The sequence below is a fragment of the Stegostoma tigrinum genome, chromosome 4 (genome assembly GCF_030684315.1).
Source record: "Stegostoma tigrinum isolate sSteTig4 chromosome 4, sSteTig4.hap1, whole genome shotgun sequence".
In the NCBI taxonomy this organism is placed as follows: Eukaryota; Metazoa; Chordata; class Chondrichthyes; order Orectolobiformes; family Stegostomatidae; genus Stegostoma; species Stegostoma tigrinum.
In genome coordinates, this window is record NC_081357.1 from 92,683,004 (window position 1) to 92,706,651 (window position 23,648).

Below are 23,648 nucleotides of genomic sequence, written 5' to 3' on the forward strand. Positions count from 1 at the left end.
TTTGATATACACTATCTGTTATATATGCACATACATACACACAAACAAACATGTATATTGCAGCAAACAGGTGCACTTAGCATTCAGCTTCCCAATGTTACTCTTAGCTGCACCATTAACCACCTCCTGGAGGCATGTTGTTTTGTACCCTGATTCCCTGATCGTTTACATAGTGCATTGAGTATAGGAATTGGGAGATCATGTTGTGGTTGTATAGGACATTGGTTAGGCCACTTTTGGAATACTGCATTCAATTCTGGTCTCCCTTCCACAGGAAAGATGTTGTCAAACTTGAAAGGGTGCAGAAAAGATTTACGACAATGTTGCCAGGGTTGGAGGGTTTGAGCTAGTGGGAGAAGCTGAATAGGCTGGGGCTACTTTCCATGGAGCATCGGAGGTTGAGGGGTGACCTTATAGAAGTTTGTAATATCATGAGGTGCATGGATACAGTGAATAGCCAAGCTCATTTTCCCAGGGTATGGGAGTCCAAAACTAGAGGGCATAGGCTTAAGGTGAGAGGGGAAACTTATAATGAGACCTAAGGGGCAACATTTTTATGCAGTTGGTGATGTTGAATGAGCTGCCAAAGGAAGTGGTGGAGTTTGTTACAATTGCAATATTTAAAAGACATCAGGCTGGGTATCTGAATAGTAAGGGTTTAGAGGGACAAGGTCGTAATGCTAGAATGGAATTAGATTAATTTAGGATATATGGTCAGCAAGGACGAATTGAATCAAAGGGTCTGTTTTCATGCTGTACAACTCTATGACTCTGTATTCTCTTAAAGGGATATTAGAATAGTCAGAATCCCAAGACCCACATAGAAACTAACATAAGAAGGGAAAAGTTAAAAAAAAGCTTCCAAATGGTTCCTGTAAGTGTGAATTCTGCCTATTGATGGCATCAGGCAAGTTAGCCATATTCCCCCAATGCATGGTGAGATGAAATTATCGTTTGAATCAACTTGTTTTAAAATGGTAATGGAGAGGAAACCCCATTATGTGGATTAAGTCCTTTAGTGCACCTTTCAATGCTGCAACATTGAAACACAGAAGTTTTTGTATTTCTCATTTTTTGAATGTAAAATCAACAATTGAAATTGTAGTAAATATTCATTACATGCAGAGTAAACTTGAACTTACACCAGTTGTTTAAGTGACTTAGAAACTTATAGATGGGAGTAATTTAAAACTATAAATCATTTCTTTGGAGCAGTTATTCCATTTTCTGCTGAAAGCCTGTTGTGTATTAAGTTAAAAGTGAGCTTGACGCAATACACATTACTTGTTAATGAATTAACTTGGTGACCAATGCTGGAACATGGAATCTAATTCTGATCTGTGCATCCATTGTCAGTACCAGACATCAGGAAATATGCCAAGACATGACTCAGCATTGTAAGGAGACAGTGACCATTGTTGATTATTTTGTACTAATGTTCTGGTAGGAGGGAATTCTGAGTGTGCATTATGTCAATATTATTTTCAACAATTTAAGGGAAAGTATTCATATTATTTAAGCAATTATCTTTGTTAGACCTTAAGGCATAGGAGCAGGAGTAGGCCATTTAGCCCATTGATTCTACCGTGCTATTCAATCATTATGTATGATCTGATAATGGATGTGAGTTTGCTCGCTGAGCTGGAAGGTTGGTTTTCAGATGTTTTGTCATCATTGTAGGTAACATCATCAGTGAGCCTCCAATGAAGCGCTGGTGTTATGTCCTGCTTTCTATCTATCTGTTAAGGTTTCCTTGGGTTGGTGACGTCATTTCCTGCAATGGTAGTGTCATTTCCTGTTCTTTTTCTCAGAGGATGGTAGATTGGCTCCAAGTCAATGTGTTTGTTGATGGAATTCCAGTTGGAATGCCATGCTTCTAGGAATTCTCATGCGTGTCTCTGTTTGGCTTGTCCTAGGATGGATGTGTTGTCCCAATCAAAGTGGTGTCCTTCCTCATCTGTATGTAAGGATACTAGTGATAGTGGGTCATGTCGTTTTGTGGCTAGTTGAAGTTCATGTATCCTGGTGGCGAGCAAACTCGCATCCAGAACCTCAACCTGAGCTATAAATCTTCTCAAAACTCGCTATGATCTGATAATCTCAACTCCAATTTTCTGCCTTTTCAACCAACAACCCATGATTCTGTTACTGATTAAAAATCTGTCTATCTCAGCCTTGAATGTACTCAACAATCCAGCCTTGACAACAGTCTGTGGGAAAAATTTCACAGATTTACTACCCTCAAACAGAAGAAATTCCTCCTCATCTCATTCTTAAACCAGCATTCCTTTATTCTGGGATTATGCTCACTGGTCCTAAAGTCTCCCATGAGGGGAAACATCCTCTCAGCTTTTAGCCTGTCAAACCCCTTAAGAATCCTATATGTTTCAATGAGATGACCTCTCATTCTTCTGAATGCCAGTATGTAGAGACCCAACTTGTTTAGCCTTTGCTTAAAAGACAATCCAACCATACTGGGGATCATCCTATTAAACCTTCTTTGAACTGACTCTAATGAACTGAAATCTTTCTTCAAATAAGAGGATCAAAACTGCTCACATTATTCCAGATGTGGTCTCACCAACACAATAACGGCCAACATTCCATTAGCTTTCCTGATTATGTGCTGCACCTATGTGCTAACTTACTGTGCATCATACACAAGTCCAAGCCCCTTTTGTATTACAGCTTTTTGTAATTCTTCTTCATTTGAGTAACACTGTGCTCTTTTATTTTCCCTCCTAGAAGGAATAAATGCACATTTCCCCACTTTATAGTTCAATTCCAAGTTTTTGCCCACATGATATACCAATAGCTCTCTGTAAACTGTGTGCATTCACTTCATGACTTGCCTTTCTACCTATTTTTATGTCATCTGCAAATTTGGCTACAGTGCATTCACTTCCTTCGCTAGGTCATTAATATATACTGTGAAGAGTGTGGGCCCAACACAGACCCCTGTGGAACCCCACAGGTGGGAGATTCACAACCTTAAAAAGAAGACTTTATCCCCACTCATTGTTTCCTGCCCATTAGTCAGGTCTCTATCCTTGCCAATATGCTATATCTAGTACTGAGAGCTGTTATGAAGTAACTTATTGTGAGGCACCTTGTTGAATGCCTTTTGGAAGTCCAAATACAACACATCTATTGGTTTCCCCATGTAATCTGGTTGAGACTTGCTCAAAACAATGTCTGATAAATTAGTTAAATTGGGAGATTGGATCCTTGTTGGGTTCAGAGCTATAATGGCATTGAGTATCGACCCCATGGCACTCTCTGCTGTCCTCTTTATTTTCAGGTCACAGCTGTTTGTCCTCAGTGTACATTCCATCATTTCACATGTACCAGCACAGATGATGTTTTCTGCCTCAATTTTTCTGTTTCCAGTTGTTATAAAGAGTAATCTAATGTGGGGTACATTTGAACTTGGTGAAAAGCTCATTTCTTTTTCTCAGCAAGCCGGTGGCATCTCCTATCAAACTGATTGGCAATATCATTGCCGAGTCCAGTTCCCAACAATTACGTTCAGAGATAGTTGAGAAAAATTATTGGGTGCATCCTGTGAGTTGCTGACTATGCCTGTTATGCAACATTGGGTTTATTGAAGACATTAAAGAATAGCACTGTGGTTGGATCTTCACCACATAGTCAGCAGCTCAAAGTCCTCAGCACCATCTTCTGAATTACACCTCGGAACGGATTAAATGCTGACCGTAATTACCCATATCTCAAGTGAACAGCATGGGGAAAATAAGGAAACACACAATGGGTGTAATTGTTTCCACATTCTCTCGCCATCACATCATTATTGGGCTCCTTTTCACTCTGTATCATGTTAGATTCTAGTTATTAAAAAAATTGTTGATGAGGTGTGGGCGTCGCTGGTAGGCTTGCATTTATTTCCCATCCCTAACTGCTTAGATAACAGTTAAGAGTTCACCACATTGACATGGGTCGGAAGCCATATGTGGGCATGAATGACAGATTTCCTTCTGTAAAGGACATTAGTGAATCCAGATGGGTTTTTATGGAATTAACAGTGATTATGATAAGCTTCTTATTACAGATTTTTATTGGATTCAACGTTTGACATCTGCCATAGTGGAATTTGAACGCATGTCCACAGAACTTTAGCTTGGATTAACATTCCAGTGACATTACCACTGTTCCCACTGTCTTCCCCCAATTATTTCACCTTTTTCCAGGTGGATGCTGTTCCTTTCCAAACTATATGAACTTTCCCTCCAATATCATCTTATTCCATACTGTGCATTCACTTGTTCTCTGCTGTCATATTTTTGAACTCTCTCTTTCTCTCTGACTGCACACGCCATCTCCTCCTCACCTCCCCCCAGAGTGTGCCTTCCCTCTGTATGCATATACACCCTGCCTCAGCTCTCATTCTTTGTTATTTCTTTCTCCTTGAGTTCTCGGCTTAAGCTTCGTCTCAGCACATGTTCTTGCTTTATCTTCTTTTTCGCTCCATATAATGTACCGCTCTCAGCAATCATTGTGTGTGCTCTTTGCTCACTCAGTATGATGTAATTTAGTGTCTGCTCACCCAGTCTACTGTATTTCACCCTGTCTACTCTATCTCATTGTGCCTATTCTGTCCTGCGCTGTTCCCACTCTACATGCCATATCTGACTGTGTACATAGTCTATCCTTCTTCCTTTCCACATTGGGTCAATTGGATGAAGAGTGGCACGTAGATTTTAATTTGTATAAATGCAAGATATTGCATTTTGGTATAATGACAAGGGCAAGCCTAATACAATTAAAAGTAGGGCCTTGAGCAGTGTTGTAGAACAGAGAGACCTACAGGTTCAGGTACATAGTTCTTTGAAGTTTGCATCACCTATAGATAGGGTAGTTAAGAAGGTGTTTAGCATGCTTACTTTCATTGCTCAGACCTTTGAGTATTGGAGTTGGGATGTTAAGTTGAGGTTGTACAGGACGTTAGTGGGACCTCTTCTGGAGTACTGTGTCCAGTCTTGGTCATCCTGTTTTTGGAAAAACATTATTAAGCTGAAGAGAGTTTAGAATAGATTTACCAGGACGTTGCCAGAGGGTTTGAGGAGATGCTGGATAGGCTAGGACCTTTTTTCACTGAAGTGTAGGGGGTTGAAGGGTGACCTTTATAGAGGTTTATAGAATTATAAGGTGTGGAGATAAGTGAATGGCAGATATCTTACTGACGGATGGAGTATTTCAAGACTAGGGTGTATATTTTTAAGGTGAAACAAGAAAGATTTAAGAAAAGGCACGAGGGACTTTTCTTTTACATAGACAGTGGTTTGTATGTGAAATGAACTTCCAGAGGAAGTGGTGGGTGTAGGTCCAGATACAACGTTTAAAAGACATTTGGATAAGTACATGAAAAGGAAAGGTTTGGAGAGATATGGGCAGGCAGGTAGGACTATTTTAGTTTGGGATTATGGTTGGCATGGACCGGTTGAAACAAAGGGTTTGTCTCCGTGGTGTATGACTCTACACTGTGTATGTTGGACCTTACCTGTTGCTCATTCTGTGTTCACTTTCTTGCATGCTCACTCCAGGTGTCATTCTGTTACTCTTTGCCTGTGCTTTCCCACTTGCTGTTTGCTCATGCACTACATGTGTGACACAGGAGTGGGCTATTTCAAAGAATAGTTACATCCAACCAAACCACTGACCGATTAAACATAAACTGGTCTCATCATTGCAGAAAAGCTGTCACTTTTGACTTGTAAAAATTTGGTTGGTAAGGAAAGGCTTCATTCTAAAAAAAGGATGCATTTTCAATGTTGTCTTTTAGGTTCAAAATGGGAACAGGTCAGCCAGTCGGCAGCAGACCGGCAGCAGAAGTTGGAGGAGTCATCTAGTTTCCTTAGTCAGTTTGAGACGGCAGAGGTGCAGCTCAGCCAGTGGCTTGTTGAAAAGGAACTAATGATGAATGTACTTGGACCGCTCTCCATTGACCCACATATGTTGAACAATCAGAAGCAACAAGTCCAGGTAAGGACAAAACCATCTTGAGTGAACATTTTGACTGAAACCGACCATGTTGAGATTTTGTTTTTTTGTGGTGGAATGCTGGGATCTAGAATGAACTGCCAAGAAGCAGATTTACACATTCAAAAGAGAATTGGACAAGGAGGAGATGAGGAAAAATCTCCAAGCTCCAGGGAAAAAGCAGAGCAGTGGAAGTAGTTAGATAGTTTTTCAAAAAAGCTAACACGGGCATGATGGACCAAACAACCACATTTTGAGTTGATGGTCATTTGAAAGATTATTTTTTAAACCTGATCCAAGTATTAGCTGTGTGATTAGAAGCACAGAAGTTAGCTTTTTATTTTCAAAAGTGTTGACAAATGTCATATATCACGAGCAAAATCCCACTTCTGACCTTATGATGGAAGGAATATTATTGATGAACCCATGGGAGTTGTTAGATAGATTTAAGTTAAGCAAGTACATCTGGGAGATGGAAATTGCAGGGATAGGGCAAAATAAACAGGCATGGGAGGATTCTTATGAAGTGCAATCAGAATACTGTCACAGCTTAATTGGAAGGAGTGTACCAATAATTGTGCCCCACTAATTCATAAGCTGTTACAAAATGTATAAAGCCCCATTAGACCACTAAGATGAACAGTTCATCTGACTAACTGCTACTCAGGACAAAAGCAATTCACACCAGGTTTTGTCATGACCAGAAAATAAATGTTTATTGTGAGGGCCCTTAATTTTAACAAGCGGCAGAGAAAAGAAAATTTCCTAAGTTACTGCTGTATTACTTAAAGTTAACTGTTTAGAAGCCCCAAAATATCCATAAACTCAGTCAAAATTAAGACAGATAAAAGACAGAAGGATTGATACATATTATGGAATGAAAAGAAAATATGCAAGTGATATAATTCCAAAGATCAAAAGCCCAGACTTCAGATGTGAGATAAATTTCAGTTTCTTTAGATTTCAGCAATGATGACATGATGTCTGTAAAGTGATGGTTGTTCCTCACTTCAATAGTTGATCCAACAGATGTAATTTCTTGTTGGAATTCCATTCTTTAAGCATTCTTACTTTATCCTAACATGGACGTAGAGGGAGGGAGATGCCTTCAGCTGAAGACTGGATGTCTCCGGTTGCACATAGAGCTCAGTAACAAATGCAACCCAACAAATCAGAGAGCTGTTATCGGGCAGAATTTCATGAACACACAGATGTGTCAAAGTATCCCCTTCTTCGCTTTGAAAGAAACATTATCCCGCACAGTTGAAAAAAGAAAATGCTCACTGTTTTAATTTTCCAAATTGCAAAACTTCCCTGGCATTTCAATAATATTACAGTCTAAGTTTCAAATTTGTTTATAAATCCCAAAAAGAACAAAGATGTAATCTGTCACCTGGATTGTTATTGAACATAATTTAACAGCAAACCATATGCAGTTACAAGACAAATGGCTAAAAGCTTGGTCAAAAAGTTAGTTTTATCCTCGGTTAGTTACAAGGGTATCTTCAGGCGATGAGAAAGTGATGGAGAACAGTGCAGTGAAAGCAGAAAATTTCAAAGCTCTGTAGTTCAATTGAATGCCTGTTTCTGTACAAAACGTCAACATAAAAATAAATGGCAACCTTTATGTTTCTACTTCATTCTGATGAGTGGATGCAGAATGTATTTCACCCGACAAGATTTTTTGTGAACCATTTTTGAATTTTGGAATTGCCTGAATCATGCCAGTGCACAATATGAATGCAGTAGCGCCACATAAGTTACAAATAACAAACGTATGCTGGTGTAAGTCTGGGCTTAGGTAATACCATAACAAGAAAAGTACTTGACCCTCGCTGATGCAGTTTTGTATCATTCAAAACTCTTAGATTACTTCCTTAAGGCTGGTTTACCTACTTCACTGTATTGATTTTTCTCTGTCATTCCCAGATATTACTCAAGGAGTTTGAGACACGAAAGCCACAACATGAACAGCTGAAAACAGCAGCTGACGGCATTTTGAGTCGATTGGATGACCCTGCTGTGGCCAGTGGAGTTGTGAGCAATCAGCTGGCTACCGTCACACAAAAGTGGGACAACTTGACGGGACAGCTGGTTGAACGGTCCAACCTCATCGATCAGGCCATTGACAAAAGCAGCAGGTACCAGAGTCTAGTTCAGGACCTCTCGGCCAGGCTGAACATCTTGAATACTAAGCTGGTTGATCAGCTGGCCATTGGCTCCCAGCCCGAAGCTGTGAAATCCCAACTGGAAGCAGCCAGTGAAATCCGGTCAGAGTTGAAGCGGGAGGAGAAATCAGTGCAGGAAGCCCAGAGGCTCTGCGAGGAGATCTCAGCCCTCGTTCGTGAACAATACCTGAAGGCTGAGCTTAGCAGGCAGTTGGAAAATGTTTTGAAACCCTACCGAGATCTGGAGGAAAGAGCAGGTGAGTGGGGAAGTCTGAGGATTCATGAAACAAGGATTGCTTGTTACTGAAAAATATTCAAGCCCACTTTGTCAATGATCTTATAAGTTATAAATACAAATCTGAAATTACATCAGAGCACTGCAAGGAAAGCACGTTTGAGAAAAAAACAAGGTTAACAATGTAATCTGAATTACAGTGATGCAAGAACAAGTCTGAAGTATTGATCTATAGTTATCTCATGCTTGGTAAACCTTGCACTCATGCATCTTCTCGTATGTTGATTTGTTTCAATTTCCTATATACATTGTAATTTAATGTAGAATCTAACCATAAATTGCCCCTATATTTTATTTAATTGCCAATTTGAACTTTACTACAATAAAAGTTCCCACTTGTAGACCTAAGAATTATACACACTAGCTTCTTTGCACAGTCATAAAAAAGAAAAACATATTGGTTTATGACCAGTTGGCCGGTATAAAATGAATTTGAAAATAGGAGAATAAATGATTTATAATGCATTTGGAAAGAAAAAGTCAGGAGAGACAATATAACTTTAAAAGTGCAAATTCAAAGGAGGAGCATAAATAGAGAGCTGGATGTACATAAATCTTTGAAGGTGTTATTTATGGATAGCAGGATTTTGCCACTATTTCTCTCAAGATGTAAGGGTTTACCTGGTCCAAAGTGACTGAGAAACAACCACAAGTGAGGCTTAACAAGGAGGTCCTCTTGTTTTAAGCGTTTTTTTATTCAGGCATGGAATATGTGGGCAGTGCTGGCTGGGCCAGTATTTATTGCCCTTTCCTATTTAGTTGCCAACGCAAAGGTGGTGGCGAGCTGCCTTCTTGAACTACTGCAGTCTATGCATTGTAGTTAGACCAATGATGCCAATAGGGAGGGACTTTCATGAGTTTCACTTCGCAAGACTAAAGAAATGGTGGTATACTTCTAAGTCAGGATGGTCAACGGGTTGGGACGGAACTTGGATGCTCCCATGTATCTCTTGCCCTTGTCCATTTAGATGGTAGTGGTTGTGGGTTTGGATGGTGCTGGCTGTGATCCAAGCTGGACAACAGGGAGTAGATTATTATATGATGTAGTTTATTGCATTATAGTTTTATGATCCAAGCTGACAGTAATACTGGAAAAGTCAGATCTCACAAGAAAACTTTTTTTTTGAAGTTTGGTTACCCCTGTGTAATGCAATTCAGAATTATCTTAACATAAGTAGGAAAAAGAAAGAAAAACCCTTTTCCTAGCCATATCCTTGAGAGACCATCAACCTCAGTGAAATATCGATTGAATCTTAATTGTTTAATTTCTCACTTAATGGATGAGATTGCAACCATTTTCTTTTGGCAACTTTCTATACATTTAGCAGATGTGTTAGTGTCTCATCCAGAGATACACAAATATTAGCTACTTCACTGATTATTCCTAATTGAATTTTAAGAAAAACCCTACTTAAACTGCTGAATAGTTTTCGGACCTCTTTCCAGCTCTTTGAAAGCTTTGATTACTACAAACTAAACTGCCCTTCTGTGGCATGAAATTGCTCTTTGCAAGTGAACCCTGATTATGGTCCCAGTCTGTCTTTCTGTATGTCACAAAAAGTTCAACGTTGTAAACATTTCACAATTTAACTCCCCGGGAAATTTAGCTAGTCATTTAGCTTACATGCTTTCTTAGAAATTAGGTTTGAGCTCCTTAAAAATGACTTTCTGATCTTGTTCAAAGAAACAAGTCACCTTGGCAGAACTGAAGGCTAAAATCTATTTCATATGCTTACTTTAAATTGCAAATTCCCAAGTATTATATGTTATAAACTTTTAACATAATCGGGTTCAAGTTACACTAGTTTGGTACACACTGTTCCTAGGCTGTCAGGAAACCTTTAGATACAGGTCTGCACTCCACGATGTTTTGCCTTATCTCCATCTCAACCTATTTGACATCATCAGATTGATTGGAGCTTAATACAGTCTCCAACATTAACTCTTTAAGAACCATTAACTTTTACAACACATGAACACTATTTAAAACAACATTTGAGAAGGTAGCTTTATAGACAGGGGAGTACAACTCTAAAGCAACGATGTTATGCTTTATGAAGCATGAATTAGGCCTCAGCTGGTGTATCATGTTCAATTTTGCACAAGCACCTTTTTAGGAAGGATGTTAAAGTCTTGTAAATCTGTTCTGCACTATTTGCTAAAAAGGTGCTGGGGTGAGGGATTTCAGCTTTCACAAGAGCTTAGAGAAGCTGGGTATATTCTCTGTGGAGCAGAGGAAGAAATGCTCAAAATTATCAGGTGTTTTAATAACATAAATAGGAAGAAACTGGCAAGAGGGTTGGTAAGCAGAGTAGACAAATTTAACATTTTTGGAAAAAGGAAGAAACTGGCAAGAAGGTTGGTAAGCAGAGTACACAAATTTAACATTTTTGGAAAGAACTACCTGGCAATGGACGTTTTTTTGATGCAGTGAGTTATCATAATCTGCGATACATTGTATAAAAGAGCAATGGAAACAGAGTCAGTGCTAACTTTCCAAATGGAAATGAATTAAGGTTCAAAAGGAAAAATAAATAGCAGGGCAATGTGTGAAAACGGGAGTGTAACGAGTTTGGTAGCTCTTTCAAAGAGTTGGCACAGTTCTATAATGTCGAAAAGCCTCCTCCTGCATGGTCCTACTCTATATGGCCAGAAGAATCAATTCATGTCCTAAAATAATGTTTTGTCTTTTTTGTTTTGGTAAAGGAAACCAAGTCCACCAGCTACAGTCAGCACTTGCTAATTCTGAGCAATTTCAGCAGATGTTCGATGATTTTAAAGCATGGATAGATGAAAAGTGCAGAGAACAAGGCCAAAGGCCTCCCATATCTGCCAAGTTGGAGCGCCTGCATTCGCTGATTGATGAGCAGGCAGAGTTTCAGAAATCTTTGGCCCAGAAAGCTGGGTCCTACGAGATGATCCTGGTGGAAGGTGAGGCTCTCCTGCAGAATATGCAGCCTGGTGCCGAGAAAACAGCCTTACAGGGTCGTCTGGGAGCCCTCCGGGCTGATTGGGAAGTACTAGCCAAGCAAGTGGAAGCCAGACAAGAGAAACTGAGGGACTGTTTCCAGAAAGCCGAAAAGTACAGAGAATGTGTCGCGCACCTACTACCATGGATACAGGAGTGCGAGGAAAAGGCTTCTCGGGTACAAGTCAGTAGCGATGCTGCAGAAATTGAATCTTCATTGGTGAACATTAAAGGTTTACAGAATGATGTGGACAAACATCGGAGGGCAATAGATTCGCTAAATAATGCTGCCAATAGCTTGATCGAAGCTAGTGAGGCTGATCAGCAAGATATCCAAAGCGAGAAGGCTTCAGTCAACCGAAAGATTGATTTGATCAATGAACAGCTTCAGCTGAAAATCAATTCTCTGGATGAGATGGCAAAATGTGTGAAGGAGTTTCAGAGTTCTGTCAAAGATGCCAAGAAGCAACTAGATGGAGCCAAGCAGCAACTTGAACTCCATATTGCCCTTGGACCCCAGGCATACAGTAATAAATGCCTGACCAATATGAATGCCCAGCAGAAGACTCTTCAGGCTTTGGGACCGCAAGTGGAGAATATCAAATGCCTTGCTCAGAGATTGGCTGCTGGTACCTCAGACAGTGCCGGAACATCTTTGATCCTGCAGCAAACCAATTCCTTACAGGATGATTATGCATCAGTGAGCCAACAAGTGCAAGAGAGGTGCTCTTTCCTGGAGACCAAGCTCCAAGGCATTGGGCAGTTTCAGAACAATATCCGGGAGATGTTTTCCTTATTTGCTGACCTTGATGATGAACTGGACAGCATGGCTCCTGTGGGAAGGGATCTGATCAGTCTGCAAGCTCAGAAGGCTGGCACCCAGGATTTCATCGTAAAACTGCAAGAGCTAACAGCAAGCATTGAAAGTGCAAAGAAAGAGGGCAAGCAGATGCTGGAATCAGCAAGTTCTCCAGATTTACTGGGGTTAAAGCGGGATTTAGATGCTTTAAGCAAACAGTGCAATAAACTGCTGGACAGGGCCATAATCAGAAAAGAGCAAGTGGAAACCAACCTTGCTCGGGTTGAGGAATTCAACAGTAAATGCAAGACATGTAGTATGTTGATGACAGTCGCTGAGGAGCATGAAGAGAGTCAGGGCAGTGTTGGAACAGAAACGGATGTCATCAACCAACAACTGGAATCGTTCAAGGTACTGCACTCTCTCAGTCTATACATTGGTTTTGTAGACACTTAGTTGACCAGTTTGTGGTGGTATTATTTTGTATAATAGTGTCCAGGGGTCTTTAATTGTGTATCAGTGCTTTACAAATTCAATTTTTTGTCGTTGATGCAATGTCTCCAAGTTGAGTCAGAAGGCTGTTATGGCCATTGGGAACGCTACACCATTACTGAGTAGCTATTGTGGTTTCTGAAATGAGAATCTCTTGTTCCTGTTGAATCAGAGGTGAGGAGTACCACCATTTTAATGGATAAACAATCAGCTGAATCATCTGCATATTTGTGAGATAGAGTCAGAGTAATGTCTGTTCCAAATTCAGTCAAAAATGAAACTTCCTCATTTGTATTGTTTTTCAAAATCAAGAATTCTATCTCGTGTGTTACAGTAAGTGACATTGGTCAGCCCCTTTGAGGAACTTGTGTTCAGTCATTTATGTTTTGTTCAGCTGATCTCTCCCAGCTATATTCCCTCACTGCCTCATCCTGCTTCCTTTCTCCAATTTTCTCTGCTTTCTGTTCATATTCAGGTCAGGATGTAGGGAGGTGAGAGTTAGAAATCTATATCCCTTGATGTCCTCTGGCTATCTCATCTCACTAAGTTTTTTTGTTCATATGTGAGGTTAACGTTCCTGTGGGATTATTTTGCCATGAAGGAAGCTGTCCTTGTATTCAGGCATGTACACAGTTTCTGATGAATAGTGGGATTGGGGGACTACTATATTAGCAGGAATGAAGTTTGCTCAGTTGACAGAAAACAGGCTTAAGAACAAACAACATTTTCAGATTGGCAGCAGTTATTAGTGGGATACTGTAGTGGTCAGCATTTAGACCTCCACTCTTTACAATTTGTTTGAGGGAATTGAATGTCATGTATTCAGGTTTGCTGCTGATGCAAAGTTAGGTGGAAAAGTAACTGAGGAAGAATTCACAGAGATTTCACAGGAATCTAAACAGGTTGGATGAATGGGCACAGATTTGATAGTTGCAATATTACATGCAAAAGTGTGAAATTATCCTCTTGGTATGATTTTTTTAAAAGCATATTTTTTGAATAGTGAGAGACTAGGAAATGTTTACATTCAGAGAGAGCTGGTTGTCCTTGTGTAAGAATCACAGCAAGTAACCTTCAGGTAAACAAGCAATTAAGAAAGTGTATATTATGTACATTTCTGTTAGATAGGAACTGGAGTAGATGAAAAAGGGCTTACTGCAATTATACAGAACATTAATGAGGCCCCATGTAGAGTGATGTGTGCAATTTTAATCTTTCTATCCGAAGAAGGACATAGCTGACTTAAAGGGAAATTAGCAAGGACTCATGAGATTGGTTCCTGGGATCGTAGATTGACCTCAGTGGCAATACTAAATAAACTAGGCCTATAACTCCTGGAGTTTGGAAGAATGAGAGGTGATGTAACTGAATCACATAAAATATTTAAGGTGTTTGACTGTATAGATGCTGATATAATGTTTCTGCTGGCTGGGAAATCTGGAACTTCAAGTTTTAGAATTAAGGATCAGACATTTGAAACTGAAGTGTGGAGAAACTTTTTCATTCAAGAAGTTTGGTGTTTTTGAGATTCTGTACCCTAGAGTCCTGTTAATGCTCAGTCATTAAGATGGTGATGTATTGATAGTGTTGCTAGATCAGTAATCCTGAGCTCCTATGACATTAGTTTGAATCCGCCATGGCAGTAAAATTTGACTTCAACAAATAGTCTGGAATAAAAAGCTAGCCTTGTGGTGACCGTGTAACCATGTTGATTATTGTAAAAACCCATCTGATTTACTAATACCCTCTAGGAAAGGAAATCTACAATCTTTACCAGATTTGGCCTATGTGTGACTCCAGACCAGTAGCAATGTTGTTAATTCTTAATTTGGGGTGGCCAATAAATGCTGGCCTAGCTGGTAATGCCCACATCCTAAGAAAAGGTTGAGTAGTATAGCAGTAAAGATATATAGGATTACTGAAGAAAGACAGAGTTGATCTTGTTAAAAGGTGAAGCAGGATTGAAGGGTTGAAGAACTCCAACTGGCATTTGTTTGTTATAATCTCGTGAATGAGATGTGAGGAGTGTTGAACTTCTAGCCTGTGTAGCTTAGTTTACACATCATGATGTTCTTGTCCACTAAATTATCGAAGTAGTATTCTGCAAACTCCTTTGCTTCAGTTTCAATTTGTTTGTGCATCATATACTCAAGAGTCAGACAGCATGGAAACATCTGACCTAGTTGCACCCGCCAGCATCTGGCCCAAATTCCTCTAACCCTTCCTATTCATATATCCGTCCAGGTGCTTTTTAAATATTATAATTGTACCCACATTCACCACATTCCCTTGCAGTTCGTTCTGTACATGCATCACCCTCTATGTGAAAAAGTTACTCCTCAGGTCCTATTTAAATCTTTCCCCTCTCACCTTAAACCTATGTCCTCTAGTTTTGGACTCCCCCACCTTAGGAAAAAGACTTTGGCTATTTATCTTGTGCATGCCCCTCATGATTTTATAAACCTCTATAAAGTCACCACCTCAGTCTTTGACACCCCAGGATAAAAGCCCCAGCCTATTCAGCCTCTCCCTATAGTTCAAACCTGCCAGTCCCAGCAATATCCTTGTAAGTCTTTTCTACATCTTCTCAAGTTTAGCAACATTCTTTCACTAGAAGGACGAGCAGAATTGTATGCAATATTCCAAAGGTGGCCACGCCAAAGTCGTGTACAGCTGCAACGTGACATCCTAACTCCTATACTCAGTGTTGTGACCAATGAAGGCAGGTGTGCCAAATGCCCTCTTCACCACCCTGTCTACCTGCAACTCCACTTTCAAGAAATTGTGAACCTGTAATCCAAGGTCCCTTTGTTTGACAGCACTCCCCAGGGCCCTACCACTAATTATGTAAGCCCTGCCATAGTTTGCCTCGTCAAAATGCAACACCTCACATTTATTGAAATTGAACTCCATCTGCCACACCTCAGCCATTGGCCCATCCAATCAAGATCATCTGAAAATGATCTTCACCGTCCGCAACACCACCTATTTTGGTGTCATCTGCAAACTGACCGACTGTACCTCCTATATTCATTTCCAAATCATTTATATAAGTGGCAAAAAGCATTGGACCCAGCACTGATCCTTGTGGCACACCACTGGTCACAGGCCTCCAACCCTCCACCACCACCTTCTGACTCCTACCTTCAAGCCAATTTTGTATCCATAGGCTAGCTCCCCTGGATCCCATGTGATCTAATCTCACTAAATGGTCTGTCATGTGGAACCTTGTCGAACGCTTTGTTGAAATCCATATAAACCATGTCTACTGATCTGCCTTCATCAGTCTTCTTTTTTACCCCTTCAAAAAGCTTAATCCAAGTGAGTGAGACGTGATTTCTCATGCACAAAGCCATGCTGACTATCCCTAATCAGCCTTTGCCTTTCCAAATGCATGTAAATCCTATCCCTCAGAATCCCTCTAAACAACTTACCCACTGCTGATGTAAGGCTCATCGGTCTATAGTTCTCTGGGTTTTCCTTACAGCCTTTCTTAAATTTTGGTACCACATTAGCCAGCCTCCAGTTTTCCGGCACCTCACCCATGGCGATTGATGATACAAATATCTCAGCAAGGGGCCGAGCAATCTCTTCCCTAGCTTCCCACAAAGTTCTGGCAAACACCTAATCATTTCCCAGGGACTTGCCTACCTTTATGTGCATAAGAACTCCAGCACCTCCTCTTCTGTAATATGAACTGTTTTCAACACATCACTATTTATTTCCCCATGTTCCTTAGCATCCATGACTTATTCCACAGTAAATACTGATGCAAAATATTTAGTAACTCAGCCATTTCCTCTGATTGCACACATAAATGGCCACGTTGATTGTTAAGCAGCCCTATTCTCTCCCTAGTTACTCTTATACCCTTAATATATTTATAGAATCTCTTTGGATTCTCCTCAAGTCTATTTGCCAATGCTATCTCATGTCTCCTTTTTGCCCTCCTGATTTCCCTCTTAAGTATACTCCTATTGCCCTTATACTGTTCTATGGATTCATTCAATCCCAACTGTCTACACCTGATATATGCCTCTTTCTGTTTCTTGACCAGAGCCTCAATTTCTCTAATCAGTTACCTTTCCCTACTCCTACCAGTCTTGCCCTTCACACAAACAGGAACATACTGTCTCTGAACTCTTGTTATCTCATTTTTGAAGGCCTCCCACTTCCTAACCATCCCTTTATCTGTGAATAACCTCTCCCGATCAACTTTTGAAAGTTCCTGTCTAGTACCATCAAAATTGGCCTTACTCCAATTTAGAACATTAACTTTTTGATCAGTACTCTCCTTTTCCATAACTATTTTGAAACTGGTAGAATTATGACCAATTGCCCCGCAGGGCTCCCACACTGATACCTTAGTCACTGCCATATTTCCCAACAAAAGGTCAAGTATTGCTCCTTCTCTAGTAGGTACATCCACGTACTGAATGAAGATATTTTCTTGTAAACACTTAACAAATCTCTCCCCATTCAAACCCTGAACTTTATGACAGTCCTAGTCTATGTTTGGAAAGTTAAAATCCCCCATGATAACAACTCTGTTTTTCTTACAGAAATCTCAGATTTCCTTACAAATTTGTTTCTCAATCTCCTGCTGACTATTGACCACCTCCATTTATTAGTTTTTGGCATATGTGATTGCATCTAGTAATATTACAGAACTCCAGTCACATACTTCTACTTCTGCTACTTTTTTGCCACAACTTTCTGCCCATTAATTAATGAAATAACATTTCATGCCTCATGACTCATCTTCACTTTATCTTGATTTTTTTTACTTTACTATGACATCAGGCTTAAGTCAACAAAACCTTGTCCTAGAAACCTGTTCAAACAGTTTACAACAGGTTGTGCACCACACACGTTGACTGAGAGATTATTCTATATCAGAACAAAAAATTATCTGGCCTTCAACAAAGAGAAATGTGGAAATCATTGCCGAGCCTCTTTCCCTTCCACTTCAAACAAAAGAGTCAATAACTACTCATTCCCATTTTTTCTTTGCTCGACCAAGGAAGGTCAGCGGGTATCACAGAATCCACCAGTCGAGCAAAGTAAGTCAGGATCTTTTGGTCCTATTTTTATATTCCATTTCATTTTGCAATGAAAACCAACATTGCATTTGCCTTCCCTATTACCTGCTGAACTTCTATTCTTTCTGTGCTTCAAGGCAGTGTGTGACTGTGTATAGTATGAAGGAGCGTTAGCAAAACTGGAATGAATAGGAATCGGGGAAATCTCTTCACTGGTGTCATACCTTGCACAAAGATAGATAGCTATGGTGGTTGCAGGTCAATCATCTCTGTCTTAGGACATCACTGCAGGAGTATCTCATGGTAGAGTCCTAGGCCCATACACCTTCTGTTGCTTCATCAGTCACCTTTATAGAGTCCTAGAGTCATACAGCATGGAAACAGACCCTTCTGTCCAACCATTCATGCCGACCATAATCTCAAACTAACTAGTCTAACTGCCTGTGCCTCGCCCATATTCGCCCAAGCATTTCTTATTCATGCAGTTATCCAAATGTCTTTTAAACATGGTAACTGTACTGGCATCACCACTTCCTCGAGAAGTTCATTCCATACATGAACCACTCTCTGTTTAAAAAATTGCCGCTTGTGCCTTTTCTACATCCTTCTCTTGCTACCTTAAAAATATGTTCCCCAATTTTGAAATCCCCCAACGCATGGAAAAGACTCCTGACATTCACCTTATCTATACCCTTAATGATTTTATAAACCGCTAAAAGGTCACCCCTCGACCTCCTATGCTCCAGTGGAAAAACATCCCAATTTATCCAACCTCACCTATCTACCTTCTCCCTGAAACTCAAGCCCCCCATTCCCAGCAACATACTGATTAATCTCGTTTAAATGCTCTCCAGCTTCATAATATGCTTCCTATGTTCATCATTTGTGACACCTCAGATATTGAAACAATCCGCATGATCTGGACAATATCTAGGCTTAGGCTGAAAAATGATAAATGACACTTTCTTGCCACAAAGTGACCATCCCCAACAAGAGAGAACCTAACTGTTGCTCCTTTGCTTTCAGTGCTATTATCATCACTGAATCTCCCACTATCTGCATTTTAAGAGTTACCATCGACCAGAAACTGAACAAGACTGGCTATATAAATACTGTGGGTGCATGGACAGATAGGAGGGTAGGAATCCTACAGTGAATAATTCACCTCTTATTTCCCAATACCTACAAATCATAAGTCAGGTAATGATAGAATATTCTCCACTTTTCTGAATGAATGCAGCTCAAAAACACTCAAAGCTTGCTATCATCCAGGACAACGCAGCCTGTTTGATTGACACCCCATTACCACCTTTAACCCTCTTCACCACCAATGCTCAGCGGCAGCAGTGTATACAAGATGCAATGTGGTCACTCCTAGTTTTCAGATAGCACATTCCAAACCTATCACCAATACAATTAGGGCAGCAGATGCATGAGAACACCACCAACCGTAGGCCATCATTCAAGCCACACACCATCCCGCACTTGGAAGTTATATCATCATTCCTTCACTGTTGCTGTATCAAAATCCTGAAACTCTTGTCAGCACCATCTACACCACATGGACTGCAGGTGTTCAAGTAGACAGCCCACGACCACCTTCTCTGAGGCAATGGGGAATGAGAACAAGATGGAAAGGGAGAATTTGAGTGCATACAGGCTCCTGGGCTACATGAATACTGGTGTAGACCAAGGTACTGGAAATTCTATACAAGACATGACAGCTGACTGTCTTGAGCATTGGCACATTACCAGCACAGATAGTGGCAGAAACCAAGGTCAGGGAAGTAGCAACTAGTTTTCAAGTGCATGGGCCCTGTTTTGTTTTTAGTTGGGTGCCCAGTCTCCTTTTTACTTCACACACTCTGCACCAAATGTCCCTAGAATTGTTGCTTTGTTCAGGCGAGAAGTTGCAGGAAAGACTGCTCCTATCAAAAGGAATGACAGAGGATTAAAATTCCTTTCTCTGTATCTCCAGAGTCTGTAGGAGGATATGAAAAACGTGCAATACTTTCAAAATAAATGGCAAATTCACAATAGTAACATCAATCAATTTACCAAATAGAATCCCTAGATTACTTTGCAAGTTTGAAGTTCAAAGCTCACTGTTTCCTGAGATCAGATTTACACTCCTGATGACTTTTAATTTTTGGGGAAGACGAATTTCACTTTGTGTTTCATGGATGAAGTGTTTTTAGTGAGATGGACGAGGGATAAATATCAATCAAGATACCATGGAATTGTCCTCATCTCAGATTTCTGTGGGATCGTTAGGTGATAGGGGCCCGCTGAAAAAGGTAGATGGGATAACATTGGCATCCGAAGGATTGCAACTTTTACACATGGTGTCAGTCTGGAGTTTTGTGCACAAGACTTTGAAGTGGGAATAGAGCAGAATCTGCAACCTTCTGAGTCAAAGGTGAGCACACGAGCCATTGAGATGCAATAGATCCTTATGATCAGCGTGTAAGCAGGGAAGTACTAAATGAGTATTGTTGGAGGTCTCATCCAGCTATTCAGTTGGACGTATTCATGGAAGGTTTCAAATGTTCCCTTTGTTCATTTCTCAAACGATCAAAACAGATGAGCTTCCTGTATGTAAATTGGCTGTTAGATTTGCCTACTTGACTTTGTTTTGTTAATGTTGTTGTGAAGTTCCTTTGGATGTTTTACCACATCAAAGGTGCGAGGTGAAAGTATGTTGTTAATTTAAGTGGTTTCCAGTCAGGCAGGTGGTAAGGTTTCAGAAGTTAGCAATTGCACTATAATGTTCATACAACAGCCAGTGTGAGGATTTTGCATAAATGAATGATTAGGCTTGATTTCTTTCTCGCCATTGTTGCTGTGGGCCCCTCCAATGCATGTGTAACTTTCCAATATCCCACAGTGCATTATTCACATTGGATGAACAAAAATCTCATCCATTTACTAATTATCTTCTTAGCTATTGTCTTCTGTCTCTGGCACAAAGCCCATTCCCTCATCACTGACTCTATCCATCTCCCAGTCAGAGGCTGAACCAGACTGTTCATGACCTCAGTGTTATATTTAACTTTACGAGATGAACTTCCAACCACATATTTGTGTCATCACTAAGAGCACCTATTTCCACAACAGTAACACTGTCCAACACCACCCCCACTTAAGCTCATCCGCTGAACCCCTATCCATGCCTTTGTTACCTCAAGACTTGACTATTCAACATATTCAAATTGACCTTCCGTAGGCTCATCTAAAGCTTTGCTTGTAACCCTTTTCACATGAAGTTACTTTTGTCACTATCCATCTACCCATTGTTTAACCAGGAGTTAAAATAGATCAGCATCCTGATTTTAAAACTCTCATGACAGGCCTCATCTTATTTTCTTCTCTCCTGCAAATCTTCAAGATCTCTGTGCTTCAGTTGTGCCCACAAGTGATTCCCAAAATTTTATTTGTTACTCAACTGGCATCAGTGCCTTCAGATGCCTTGGCTATAAGCTCTGGAATTTCCTCTATAAACTTATTTTCCTCTCTGCCCCTTTTCCTTCTTTAAGATGCTTTTTAAGGTCTATCTTTTCAGCCGAACTTGTCATCTAGCCTGGTATATCACAATGCACCATGCTGTTAAATTTACTTTGACGTTTCTATCTTGTACCTAGTAATGTTTTACCATTAAAGGCTCTATACAAATGTAAATTATCTACTGCACAATCAGAAACAATGGTTTTAGGATTGAAGCTTGAGTCTGGCATTCTTTTCTTGAAGAGGGAGAACAGATTAGAATGGAACAGGAAGCAATTTTGTTTTCCTGAACAGTTCATTTCTCAAATGAAAGCCAGCCAGCCAGCCTCTGCATAATAAATGGTAATTTTTTATCATTACTTTCAGTGCTTACTGTCCTTTTTTGAGTTTAAAATGCGAATGTGCTTTGGTATTTAATCAGCCACCACAATCATTTCCAGATACAATTTTGGTGGGGAACTTTTCAATAATCAAGAGACACAGTGCACACGCATGTTGAATAGAAAATAAAACAGTCATGCATTACAAATTGTACACACTATTATTGTAACACAAAATTCCTAGGAGTGATGAGTTTGACTATGTCCTGTTCTTCGATGTTTCTGAACGTGATGACTTTTGGAAAACCCAATTTGAAAGGACTTCATAGAGTTGGCGGGAAAACATCTTCTGCTCTTGGAAAACCTTTTGGGATATAACCTTAAAATCAACGCTAAGCTAACTTAGGAAATGTACCTTCATGCAAAGGTGTGATGGGAGCATAGAACCTTCTCTTTCACAAAGCAGTAAATGCCAGGTCAGTTAATAATTTAAAATCTGAAATTCTTAGATTCCTGCCAGCAGAGTATTGAGTAATCTGGAAACAAGGAGAGTAAATGGAGTTGAGACACAGATCAACCACAGTCTGATTAAATGGAGAATAGGCTTGAGGGGTTGAATGATCAACTCTTGTCCCTGTCAGTGCTTAGTTTTATAACATAGAAGTTTAATCACAGGCAAGATTTTCAGATTCACATGCAGTTCTCTCCCTCATATGTCTAAGTGAGCAGGGATCAATAACTTTGATTTCTAGCCGTAATGCAATGGGGAGGTTTATCTCTCCTGGAAAGCTGTGTGCTTGGCGTCAGAGAATGATGTGTAAATATTTCCTGCTGCATCGTCTATGAATCAGTGAGATTCACTAGATATGTCCTTTCCCAGACTTTCCCTTCTTCGTATGTGCGTATAGGCCACTAAGACTCAAATTGAGCGCATGTTACGAATGGGAGAATGAGAGTCATCTTGAGAAACTAGCTAGGATTTTTAACTCTTGTTCAGTAATCATTGGCCAATTTTGGAAAGTCTTCATATGTGGAAATTGATTTTAGGTCCGGCTGTGATTCCAACACAGTGCAATAGCTGCCAAAATTCACTTGCTGTACATGTCAAAGGTAACTGCTTTGCTGAGGTATTGAAGGGCTCTCATGCCTGTGGAGCTGCAGCATGGCAAGTGTCCATCATTTCAGGGAAACAGGAAATGTGTATGTCAGAAAAATGTTTCTGTTGACCCTTGGCATGACATAACTCTTTCCCATATTAAATTTAGCCCATGCCAATGTGCAGATACATTGCACAGGAAGTTGTGACTCCCGAGGCATAGCAAGTAGACAATAGCTTCCGAAAGAGAGCTTGCTGCACAATGTTGCTGACAGTTTGCTTTCAGTAACCTGATTTGATCCATGGCTGAAAATCAAACCTTACAAAGAAAGAAGTTCCTATCCAGAGCTTGGATGCTCTGGGTTCTGAGGTCATAGGTCAGACAATATTTTTAGTCAGCGAACCCTTTCTCCCAAAGTTCTCCTCATCAACAGGTTATCAAAAAATAGTAGCGTTACTTGTTCAAAGTACTGGTCTGCATTCAGCGTATTGGATTGACATTGACTGCGTCATGATACTCTTTAATTTAGAGCAGTGTTGCCACTGATGTTGGTGTCATCTCATCCATTTCATGATTTTGTTCTTGTCTGAGAAGCTGGAAAGACAACACGTTTGGAGGATGAGGATATTTCATTGACCATGAAGGTTTTCAGTGTCTGACAGTAGTGTGTAGTGTGCCCCCCTCTCCCCAACCCCCAACCTTCAGTGTTTCCTACAGATTCACTTGGGGGAGCAATAATTTAATGGGTGAGCTAACTGGAGCATTCCATTATGATGAATTACACACGTTGAGGGATTCAATATCACCAGTCAAATTGCTGTTTGATGAAATGCTTAAACTAATGACTGCCTTATTTTCCCCATATGAAATGCTTGGATTACTTTGATAAAGGAAGTTTGCAGACCAATTCCTCCTCCCTTTAAGTATACCTCGGTTCTTTTGTTTTTCTTGTTTCTTCCCATTCAA

General features: G+C 40.2%; 1 protein-coding gene across 2 annotated transcripts in view; it reads left to right on the forward strand.

The window, feature by feature from the left end:
* dst (dystonin) overlaps positions 1 to 23,648 on the forward strand; it is a 528,150-nt gene that overhangs the window by 356,571 nt on the left and 147,931 nt on the right. For both annotated transcript variants that reach the window (XM_048530258.2, XM_048530256.2), the window contains 3 exons: positions 5,801 to 6,000; positions 7,927 to 8,422; positions 11,167 to 12,638. In XM_048530258.2, the coding sequence (XP_048386215.2) occupies positions 5,801 to 6,000; positions 7,927 to 8,422; positions 11,167 to 12,638 (2,168 nt within the window). The remainder of the gene's footprint in view (positions 1 to 5,800; positions 6,001 to 7,926; positions 8,423 to 11,166; positions 12,639 to 23,648) is intronic.